Genomic DNA, 12,601 nt, shown 5'->3' with positions numbered 1-12,601 from the left:
ATGTAACGTCAGAATTTTTTTGTACCCTGGTGTTTTTAAATTTTAAATGAAAAATTTTTTTTCCATTGTTTTTACGTAAAAAAACTTATTTACCACATTTAAGTTGCTTAAAATCGACTTTTTGGAATTATTTACGTTTAAAATTGTTCACTGCACCTTTCTAAATTATTAGAACTTTTAGGTGTTTTTTTTTCTAAATATACTATGAGAAAGCAAATGTGTTATAATAAAAGATGCGGTTGCTATGAAACCTTCATGTTGATATTTAGTTATTAAATCTGGGATAAAACAGGACGATACTTGGAAATGTATAATTTGGAAGAATAAATGATTTTAAATTTTTAAGAATTTTTAGGACCGGTTAGGGAAAACAATCGAGCTCACACGCAGGGCGTCCGGAAATTTTAACTTAAGAAATTCTAGTCTTTTTAGGAAATTCTGGTCCGCCTAGCAGAAAATCCGAAACAAGCACAAGGGTTGGTGCGGTAACTGCAATAGGCAAATCATTTATTTATAGTATTTTAAAGTCTTTATCCATATTATTTCGCACCTGTGGGAAATTTGGACGTTTCCGTCATAACCGAATAATTTTGCCGACCTACTGTTTTTAACCAAATATTATTTACGAATGTGCAGAAATTAAATTCTTCCAATTCTAAAAATAAACATGTATTGGAATTAGAAAATCCATATTTAGTCTGCGAACGCCATTTCCAACATGAATTTAAAATAACGTCTGGTGAAATCGGTAACAATTCATTGGGTCCAACCAATTTAAACAGCGAACTGTACATTGATTAATAAAGTTGAACGTTCGTATTATTAAGAACATTCAATAAATAACAACGAGTGTAGTCATCAACACATGTAGTCACCACCAAAAAAAAACAAAAAAAAAAACTAAATTACGTTTAAATATACTAGGAATATAAAGAATATTGATATTGATAAATTTAACGACCGAGAAAGTATTTACTATGATTATCCGTTTCTGTGCTCCTGTTATTGATTACTCAAAAGCATTTGACTCTCTGAATCACAAAGTTTTGTTAGCCAAACTGAAATCTCATGGACTTTCTTAAAATACAGTCAGATGGTTTGAGTTATACTTAACTGGTCGAGAGCATCGGGTTAGGATAAATAGTATACAGTGGGTGTCTACAACTTTAAACATAGCTAAGTACCGTAAACATAGCGGCTACCACAAGGCTTAATTTTTAAGGGACCTTTGCTATTTACATTATACACAGCTGACTTGCCTAAAAAAATCTTTGAACATTTTATCATCTGTATGCCGACGATTGGTAAATGTACACTACCGCTCAAAAGTATTTGCCCGCCATGTATTCTTTTTAATATTTTAAATTAGATACAAAAATCTTATCTTTATATCTATATTTAGATTGTATCTCTTTTGTAAATTGCATCATATATGCTTAAACAGCATACCTATCAACTATGGTTCGTTGAAAAACACTGAGTATTTAAAAATAGTCTTGCAAATAACAAACAATGTAGTGAAAATATGCACTTCTTCTAAAAAACTAATCTGTTTACAGCTCGTTTCTGATGAAATTTGAAACATTTAAAGGTGTTTAGTCTTCAAGAATTGATTTTGTGTAACATTGGTAAATAATTTCGCTTGCTTATTGACGATTGTCACCGCTGGTTTTTCAACACTCTTTAAAATGGCTAAAACAAAAGAGTTATCGGTAGAAACAAAAGATATTATCATTGGACTTCATAAGGCTGGAAAGACTAACCGTCAAATTTCGACGGATTTGGGAATTCCAAGGCGGACTGTCGATTATAATGTTAGGAAATTCACCAGAGAAGGGATTATTAGCAAAAAACCTCGATCGGGAAGGCCAAAGGCAACAAGTTCAAAGGAGGATTTAAATATTATAATTACAAGCAAACCCAATAGACGCCTTACCGCCCCTGAAATCACAGCAAAAATCAACAAGGAGCGTAAAAACGGTCAGTGTTTCGACAGTAAAACGGCGACTTTATAATGCTGGTCTTAAAGGACGTTTAGCTGTATCAAAACCGCTACTGAAGGCAGAAAGACTTGAGTGGGCCCAATCACACAAAGAATGGACCATTGATGACTGGAAGAAAGTTCTCTGGAGTGACGAGTCAAAATTCGAGGTTTTTGGCGCCGTTATGCTAATGAAAGGGTCGCTGAGAACTGTACGGTGGCCTCAGTTAAACACGGTGGTGGTTCGGTGATCGTGTGGGGTTGTTTCGGAGGATCTGCAGTGGGCGATCTAATTAGAATAGAGGGAATTCTTCGAAAAGATGATTACAAAACAATTTTAAGTGACAATGTACTTCCTTCTGGTACTCGAATAATTGGGGAAAACTTAATCTTTCAACATGACAATGACCCCAAGCACACGTCGAAATTGTGCAAGCAATATTTAGATCAATTACAAAGGCAACATCTTCTGAAAGTTATGGTATGGCCCCCACAATCACCGGACCTCAATCCTATCGAATTACTGTGGGATGAACTGGATAGACAAGTGCGAAAATCATGCCCCACATCAAAAGAAGACTTGTGGAGGATCATCCAAGAAGAGTGGCACAAGATACCTCAGGAAACTTTGGACAAATTAATTAGAAGACTACCGAAACTCTGTGAAGCTGTTATTAAAAATCGAGGCGGACATGTAGATGAATCCAAAATTTGATTTTTTTAAATTTAGTTAATTGAAAAATGTATTGTTTATATTCAGTTTGTTGTAAATAAACCGTTTCATAAGAATAACTGATGGGTTTATTATTTTTAGTTATAACTTTAAAACAGTCATATGTGGGCAAATACTTTTGAGCGGTAGTGTACTTATTAGTTCGCCCTCTTCTTGAGTCTTCATTCTTTATCACTATTAACGAGAATTTAGAAAAAGTATGCATCTGACCGAAGAAAAATGGATTACTGTTAAACCCAGAAAAAACAGTTGACGTGCTTGTGGGCTCAGAAAGACAACGAAATAAGATTATAACTGCTAATAGGTTATTTCTGAAGGGCAGAAGTACCGTCCAGAAACCTTAAGACCGAGTATAAAAAATCTTGGACTTACATTTAATCAAGATTTGACATTTGACGCTCATATAACTAGTATCTGACGTTTATTTTATAGTAGACTAAGGTTCCAATTCATATTAGACATAAACACTAAGCTAAAACTAACTAAATAAAAATATTGTCATTTTTTACTGTTTGCCTGGACTGGATAAGCATAGAATTTAGGTACACCGAATTCTTGTATGGGTTATTCGGCATGTCTGAAGAGAAGGGAGTGTACTCCGTCATTTCTGGACACGATTGGCTCAAAATGGAACAACAAAGAAACATGCATTTTACGTCTTTCTTACATCGTATAATACACTCTCATATACCCCCTTATTTATTTAATAAATTATTTTTTGCTCTTACCATTTTTGAGAGAAGTTATAATAACACATGACTTACTAATAGTGCCACCTCATACAGCTTCTTTATTCAAGTGGTCATTTACATACTTTTCTTTACAATTTTCTACGAAATAATATTAAGCATATTTAAGAAGTCTAAATTTTAAGACTTATAAAACTAATTTTGGTCCAGAAGAAATGCAGAGGTTTCGGCCTGTATTTAGGCCATCTTTAGGGCTACTTCTTAAAAAAAAAAACAACAACATTTTATTCAATTTTAAGTAAAAAAATAATGATCAACTATGTTTTGTATGTATTACTTCCAATAAATTATGAAAAATGCCATAGACAACTCATATCAGTTTAAAATTAAATAAAAACAATTTTTCACCCTGAAAAATAACGCAAATACCGAATTTTATTGGATATGTTTAATTTTTTTCGAACTTATCAGAAATAAAAACCTCACCACTTGTCTGTTATCTCTGTTAATATCAACTTTAGGATAAAGGTAAGTATTGTTAAATCATAAGATTTTTGAATAAGGAGACTGAGATTTTTCCATGTACCATTAATTAGTGGATTCCGTTATTAAAGTCTTTTTGCGCAAGCGATGAATTTTAGATCACATATTTAAAGAAAAAAAAGTTCTATTTTAAGCAAAGAAAAAGGCCAATTAAAAATTTGCAATGAATTTTATAACACCTTGTATAATGGCGTCACCTGGTGGATCGATTTGCCTACATTTTTAAGGATTTGGTATTAACTTATCCTAAGCTTTTTAAACAGAATTTTTTTAGATACACTTAATACAAACGTGAACAATACGTTTGATTTCTTTGGTAAGATGACGGTTTAGCATAGGTTCCTAGAAATTTTAAGTAGTTTGTCTCTAAACTTGTGGATAAAAAAATATATTCTTAGTTTAAAAGAAAAAAGTATTTTGTTCTAAAGCACTTATGGTTTTTATGGTTATCGTTTTTTCTACTTACGAATATGAAGTATAAATGAAGTAAAATATCTTGAAAACCAAACCTTAAATAAGAGTTTACAATTCATGAAAAAGTTCAACAAGCCATCAACTTACTTTAAAAAAATAAGTTTTGAGATCATTGCAGTTCATCGGAAAAAACGGGGCAGCATATTCTCCATTTCTCTGACCAACTTTTTAGTTTTTTTTTCTTTTTTTAATAAATTTATATCAAATGGATGTGGGCATAAAGAAGAGTAAAATATTTTCCAAATTTCAAAAAGATCGGTATTAAAAAAACTCATCAAAAGTAAACTTTGATACCTGCTATATATATATATAAATTAAAATAAAAGCGTCAAAATAAAGACTGTAAAGGTGTAAAAAAAGTATCATATTTAAAATCAAATAATGAAAATCCTAATACAAACCTATGATATTTGCACTTCTGATCTGATGTATGATTTGCGAATAATTAAGGATCATGATTTTAAAGTGTTTTAAGCTTTTCAACACAAGCTTTTCATATACAAATCTTATGCTCCTTAAAACACAACATAAATGTTCATCACTTACCTAAAATAAATAGGTGCATCGTCATCACCAGTAGCACCAGAATTAGCATCAGATTCAGCCAACTCTTCAGGTTCCGCATGGTACCGACTTTCTAGCAAAATAAGGTTCTCATTTACAGTCTCGATAGCTTGTTGGGTGATTTCATCTTCATTATCAATGGAAACTGTCATGATTGGCGGTTGGTGCGTAGGATTAGTTTCTTTTCCTGAAAAATCTTTTATAAAACTACCCCTCTCGGACGACAATTTACCTGTGGCTAAGTTGTCATGACCATCACTCCCAAGTTCCTTAAAGAAATTGATCATAAAAAATAATGCGTCTTGGTCGATGTTCAACCTTATTGGTAGTATAGAAATTTTTAGATCGCACTCTTCTCGTTTTATCTTTGGGTCAGGGCGCACGTGTAATGCCTTTATTAAAATCTGAAATGTACATTTTGTATAATTAAAAATAAATGAACTAATTTAGTAATGGTATTACCATATTCGAATTAGGTTCCCTCGGAATGGATTGACGAGAATATTGGTACAAAAATTTATTAATTTGACTGGTAGCCAATCTGTCTCTGATCTCAACATCGCAAATTGATAGAACTTGTCTTGAAGCTTCCTTGGCGGTGTCCGGATAAACTTCATGGCTAAATTTCACCTAAAAAATCTTTAAGTTAACTAACAAAATAGGTGCTAGTAAAATAGCAAAGACCAAAATCCTCATTTAAAACGATAATGGAAATTGTTGAGACAAATGTGGTTGAATATATGGAGGGCTCAGATAAAGAAGTATTTTTATTGAGACATAAAATACTGATAAACTTAAAAACACTTTAGCAAAAGGGAAAGGGGTTCTCGTTTTTTTCCTGATTTACATTTTTTTAAATGGCTTACGCGAAATGTCTACTGAAACTAACCAAAATAAAAAATTTAAAAATCAATCTACGAAATTGTGGGAATCATCACTCTCCCCGGCAAAAACTTGAACAACATTTGAAGTTTAAGAAGTTTGAGGGATGAACTATATTGCATAAATTAGGCCGTTCTTCCCTTTTCCGAAGTTTTTGCAATAACAATGTCAATTAAAGAGAAATCGTCTCCTAGATATATAACAAAACAATAGACAATATAACAAAACAATAGGACAATAAATAAACCCATTTGATTCAATGACTTAAATTCAATGACGAAATCCTCATCATTGGGAAGACATGTGGAACGACAGTCATTTCTGGATCTTAAACGAGTTTTAACGGTAAGATATATAATAATTAGGTTTTAATCTGTCAAAGCTGTCATAATTTTATACAGAAGCATAAAATTATATTCTGACAATTCATTGCATTCCTTTTTAGTTATGTTTTATCAGGTATTACAGTATCATTACATGAATTATTTACACAATTCTTTTTTTTAGGTAATGTTACGTTTTGTCTTACCATTCTATAATATTTTTCAATTTGATTCAAAAGCCTTTACCATAAACCATCATGGATCTAGGCATTTTATATACTGAAAGTTTTAACTTTTAAAAGAAACCAATACTAAAAACCAAACTCTGGTAATACCAAATTCAATTTTCACCAAAAAGCGACTTTATTTATACTGAATTTTTAGTCCTCAATATTATTAACGGATTCATTTTCTAATTTGTTACAATTTCAATATACAGGGTACATTGGCGATTGAAGTTATACAGGGTGTTCAAAAATTCTCGGACAAATTTAAGTTTTTTTGATGAGCTTCACTTACAATGAATTGGTTTTATTTTTTTTTTGAAGCCGGTACTTAATATAAAATTTGCAAAACAAGTTAATAGCGTATGTAGGAGTTCCTTGCTACGCACTTCATACACTGGGCATATAATTATAGTGATAATTTAATTATATGCCTAACTTAGGTTCTTAGAACTTTTACAAGATTCTGTATAATTACGTTTTCTGGTCTTCGGAGGATTTGCGAATTAAATTGTTGAGGATCTGACACTTAGATGATTACCCTTATTGGTCTATGCTGTTTGAATTATAATATATACAGTGCATCCCAAAAGTTATGTCTAAATTCATTTAAAATTCAGGGGTGTGTTCGAAAAAAAACGCTCGGACCCGTCGATTTTTATTTCGTAAGTTGCGCATTTTTGTACGTGAAGTTTGTATATACAGGGTTGCTCAAAAATAAATTACGACCATCAACTTCATTTTTTCAAATTAAAGCATCTTTTTTTATTTCATCTTTGAATTTCGCGTGGAATTTTACGTTTGTTTCATGCATCATGTCCTATACCTAAAGTCAACAGTCAAAAAAAAGACGATTTCATGTAACAAATAAAAAAAGAACAAAAATTAAGTTAAATGTTCAAAATGGTTGCCATTCACGGCTTGACAATATCCAAGGCGATCAATAAAGTCTCGTTGGCCATTTTCAATCATTTCCAGAGTTATGGCATGCACTTCTCTGCGAATTCTTTCTTTCAAGTCGTCTAGATCATTTGACCGATTAACAAATACCTTCGACTTGAGGTATCCCCACAAAAAAAAGTCCATTGGTGTTAGGTCAGGCGACCTAGCAGGCCATTTGATGGGTCCTCTCCTTCCTATCCACCGATTGGGAAAGGTTTCATCCAAAAATGTCCGCACAGTGACAGGATAGTGCGGAGGAGCGCCATCTTGCTGGAAAATTAGTTCTTCGTCGGGATAGTCTGGGTCCAATGGATTTGGAAATAAAGCTAGTAATGCTGGAATTCAAATTGGAGAAAATCGAGATACACCTGTCCCGTTAAAGTCTGGTCTGTTCAAAGAAAAAGGGACCTATTACTCTTCTGCGCACTATTTCATACCACACATTTAGTTTTTGAGGGTACTGGGTATTTACCTCCATCATCCAATGCGGATTTTCTGTTGCCCAATATCGACAATTTTGTCTGTTCACACTACTATTCAAACAGAACGTGGCTTCATCGGAAAAAATAATATTTGTTACTAAATTATTATTTAGATTGCCCATGTTTTGTAAGCGTTCACAAAACTCATTTCGCCTATCGAAATCGTCATCAAATAACTCTTGCACAGGAATAACTTTGTAGGGGTGATATTTGTGCCTTTTAACTAGTCGGTGAATTATAGATTTCGCCATTTGTGAATTTGCCCCAATCTGCGACACAGGAGTGCATGGATTTTCTTCCAAAGAAAGCAAAACGTCAAGTTGTTCATTTTCATCCCGAGCAGGACGACCAGATTTTGGCAGATCTCTAACATGACCGGATTCTCTAAATTTAGCCTCTATTCTACTCACCACCTTTTGACATATCGGAGGACGATCAGGATGGATTTCATTGAATAATTGAGCAGCTTCTCTTTGAGTACGTGTTCTTTCACCAAATCCAACCATGCACAGAATTTCTATTTTTTCTCGTTCCGTTAACTTTACCATTGTGAAAACCGCAACTTTCCTCGTACACTTCACACTTGACAATATCTGTTTGGCGTACAACTGTCATACAGTTTCTATGAAAATACACGGTCACGAGCCAACAATAAAAAACACGAATGAATGGAATTTTGCTCTGTATAAAAATTCTCAGAGATAAGGTTACTCGTAAGGTGAACTTCAATAATAATGTTTGGTCGTCTTTTTTTCGATAACTGTTGACTTTAGGTATAGGACATGATGCATGAAACATACGTAGAATTCCACGCGAAATTCAAAAATGAAATAAAAAAAAAGGTGCTATCATTTGAAAAAGTTGATGGTCGTAATTTATTTTTGAGCAAACCTGTATATACAAACTTCACGTACAAAAATGCGCAACTTGAAATAAAAATCGACGGGTTCGAGCGTCGTTTTTTTCGAACACACCCCTGAATTTTAAATGAATTTAGACATAACTTTTGGGATGCACTGTATACATATTAAAATTAAAAATAGTAAACCTTCGTTATAAAGCTTAACAACAATAATATATAAAAAATACTAAGTCAAATAGTACGAAACGTAGGAAACGAATTGAAAGTGTAATTTAAATATGCAATTTAATAGAATATGTTATAAACTAATTACAGAAGATGGTCTACTCCAAAATCTCTCTCCAATCTCTACCACACTATAACTTTAATTTTGTTTATGATGATAGTCTGTATATGAAATTAAACTTCAAAATACTTACTGACACTATATCCAAGCTTACGGCTTAAAAAAAAAGCAAAAAGTATCGTGGCTGAATATAAAAGGTTACAAAAAGGCTCATCATTTTTACAGATGTTTATATGGACGTTTATCTTAAAATGATTTTTTTTATGATGGATAATTTAAGATTTTCGATGTTTTATTTAGCATTTTATTTATTTTTTTTTCAATGTAGAACAATTCCTTTTATATCTCTGATTTAACTTGGCTTATAAGAGTATTTGTTTATATATTTTTTAATGCTAAATCATCATACGATCTTACCTTACTCAACTGAAGCTCCATCAAAACAGCATGGTCTCTCCCTGGACCTCCTTTCTGCATCCAAGTCAGATCTTTGGTTCTCGCGTCATCGACTTGGCTCAGTGTCACTTTGTTTTTCGAAAAGCTGACAGTGTCGCTAAGCTGTTTCTCGGAAAACTTGACTCCCTTCTTAGGGTCATCCCTCCTTTTGAAATCGTGTCCTCCGTACATATGCCAAACTATCGACATGTCGCAGAGCGTGTAGCGAGAAGTAGGAGTGGGGAAGTCTTTTGGCGGAGCCAAAGGATCTGTAAGTTTTTATAAATTTGAGGAAACATACTGGTGAAGTGCTTTTAAGAAAATTAAGCATTTTTTAAATTATATAAATGGTGAATCATTAGACATGAACATAGTAAAAGATCTGGATGTTCGATAATAAGTTAACTTTCCAAATTATTGTAGTTTAATCACATCCAAAATAATTTAAAAAAAATTCTTTATTTTGAAATCTACTCGTGGATTATGATATTATTGATTATTACTTATTTCATTAATGATTCTCTCTAGGAAGATATCAGCTGGCGTACGCATTTATAGTATGGACTCCTCTTTCGACATTGATAGTATAAAAATGTTATAAAAAGTTAAGATTAAATATTTAGCTTTTTGTAATTTTAAATTTTTTTAACCAAGAATTAATTTTATTACAATCAATATTTCATATATATATTCAACGAAGTTATTATAATGTATACTGTATATTAAACATAGTAATATAGTAGAAGTAATCCATTATTCACTGATATCAATTTTCTAAAGGAATAACGCATGATAAACAATAAACAAAAAGGGAAAGATTTCCATATTAAGCGACTAAATACCTAAAAATGGCTACTTAAATTAATATTTTTAAAAAACTTACTGATTTACTATTTAAGAAAAAAAACTATTTAATTTATATTACATTATATTGGCACTTATCCATTCTCATAATTTTCCAATTAGTATTCACAAAGGAGTAATGCAACAAGAAATCATGAAAATTGACTAAGAGTTTAATTTTTTTTTAGACTGTATTCTTATTTATATGGTTCACGCAATTTAGTTGTCATCTAAATTTTCGGTGCGTTAAATTGACTATTTAAATTAAACTATCCCTCCCTTAGATTCTGTTGGTAACAAATGATAAGGTGCTTGGTACTATTGAGTTTCAAAGTCAAAGTCAAAATATACTTTATCTGCTAAGTTTACAAACTTGTGCTAAAAGCTTCCTAATCCTAGAATTTATAATACAAGTATTTATTTGGTTATACAGGATACAGGTCAAAAACAGAATACAGAATCGATTTTGATTGTACATAGAAGCATATTTTATATAATCAAAGAAAAAACCAAAAAAGAAGAAAAGAAAAGGCGAGAACCAACATAAAACAAGAATAATAAAAAAAAATAATAATAAAATAAATCTGATCAACAGATATATGTATAATTAATTTTAAATATTAAAATGAGTTGTTAAAATACTCTTCAATGCTGTAGTAAGCTTTTGGTAAGATTAATTTCTTTAGTTCTCTCCTAAACTTTTTAAGGTCTGTAACGGTCCTAATCGAAAAAGGAACATGATTAAATATTTACGACTAATAAATATAAGAGAGTTTCTCGTAAGTGAGGAGGTGGGGATTGGAAGAGATAAGTTGCCCACTTGACGAGTATTATGACTGGTGCAGGATGGTGGACTTAGTGACTTATGTATGAGTGTTGCAGTTTCCAATATAAAGAGTGAGAAAACTGTTAAAATTCTTTCAGCAAAAAGAGGTTTACAAGAGACTCTCAGACCAACACCACACAGATACCTTAATGCTTTTTTCTGAATAGTAAAAATTATGTTAAGGAGTCCCTTGGAGCACAAACCCCAAAATGGCAACCCATAACGGATATGAGAGTCTATTAAGGCGAAATAAACTAAACGAGCAAACAACCCCCCCAACTCATGCCTGGCAACCCTGACTGCAAAACAACCACAAGAAAGTTTAGCAGCGAGGCCCAAAACGTGGTTGTGAAACCTTAAACTCTCATCAATGAAGAGGCCGAGAAATCGACAATAATCCCTACCATGTAGTTTGATTTGTTTATTTGCATTTTGTTCTCTGATTTGTTGTAACAAGTAAGTTTTGTGGTTATGCTTTAAATTCTGAACTTTCAATCAATCAATACAAAACTAGTGCGAACTTCGTTCTATGAAAATATGTAAAATCCGGTAACGCTCTAATGTTTCACTTACTCGAATTAGTTTCAATATTTTCTATTGAAAACAATAATATAAATTTTCAAAAATTGCCTTTAATGGTTAGTTTAACTAATAATAATGTTAACCTTAATAGTATCGGAATTTATTTGGTAGGGACTAAATATAAAAAAGTTTCAATATAAAATCCAAATTAAAGCATCCTGGATTCTTAAACTCAACCTGTTCTAATTATGTAATTTTACCAAGTTTTTATATTTTTATTTCTAATTTACGCCTAAATCAGCTTCTGAAGGGGTTTTTGTTTTTTTTTCTATTAAATAATTAATATTTTAGCAATCATAAGAGATTTTCTGTAATAAATTTTACTCTAAAAGATGTAGAAATCCCAAAAAGGGCATGCATTTAGAATAGTCAAGACGTTGCCCGAGTTACATAAAAACTATAACACTTCGATTCTCAAAAGATTTTTTAGTGTTTTAAATTAAAAATCAATGGGTTAATTAAAAGATTTTCTTAAAACGAATTATTTTCGAAAAAATACATTTAGACTTTTGTATTTCTGCAAGTTTTAATTTTGAATAATATACTTTTCCTAATTATTAAAAAAGACTATTTTAATATATCCAATTTATTTTACTTGGTAATAACTCAAAAATACGTCTTACCTCTTCTTCCCCTTTCAGGGCTGCTAAAATGATCTTCCACAAACTCAATAGTATCGTTATGCCAAGTTACCACAGGCACACCCTCGTTTAGACGCAAAGCTTCTTCACCAACAACACAAAACTCCTCATCTGTATTGGGACTGCTTGGAGATTTGGAAAAGTGTTTGGGTAGACATTCTCCCAAGTCAGCCATTACATGCGTATTGTGGGGCGGTAGTTCTTCTACCGCCTCTTTCTCATCAGGGAAATAGAATAGTTTAGCGCCTGGTTGCATTGAAGCTACATTGGCTGAAAAGTAAAAAATAGC

General features: G+C 32.0%; 1 protein-coding gene across 2 annotated transcripts in view; it reads right to left on the bottom strand.

The window, feature by feature from the left end:
• LOC126734817 (autophagy-related protein 2 homolog A) overlaps nucleotides 1-12,601 on the bottom strand; it is a 56,340-nt gene that overhangs the window by 11,904 nt on the left and 31,835 nt on the right. The window contains exons 21-25 of one of the 2 annotated variants that reach the window (XM_050438572.1): nucleotides 12,295-12,582; nucleotides 9,403-9,689; nucleotides 5,447-5,614; nucleotides 5,217-5,388; nucleotides 4,967-5,171 (exon numbers count right to left, since the gene is read on the bottom strand). In XM_050438572.1, coding sequence (XP_050294529.1) covers nucleotides 4,967-5,171; nucleotides 5,217-5,388; nucleotides 5,447-5,614; nucleotides 9,403-9,689; nucleotides 12,295-12,582 — 1,120 coding nt within the window. Of the gene's footprint in view, nucleotides 1-4,966; nucleotides 5,389-5,446; nucleotides 5,615-9,402; nucleotides 9,690-12,294; nucleotides 12,583-12,601 lie in introns of both variants that reach the window. The other variant, XM_050438571.1, reaches the window with a different exon arrangement.

The sequence above is a fragment of the Anthonomus grandis genome, chromosome 4 (genome assembly GCF_022605725.1).
Source record: "Anthonomus grandis grandis chromosome 4, icAntGran1.3, whole genome shotgun sequence".
Lineage (NCBI taxonomy): Eukaryota > Metazoa > Arthropoda > Insecta > Coleoptera > Curculionidae > Anthonomus > Anthonomus grandis.
The sequence above is the reverse complement of the archived record's forward strand: the minus strand, read 5'-3'. Positions and strand labels throughout refer to the sequence as shown.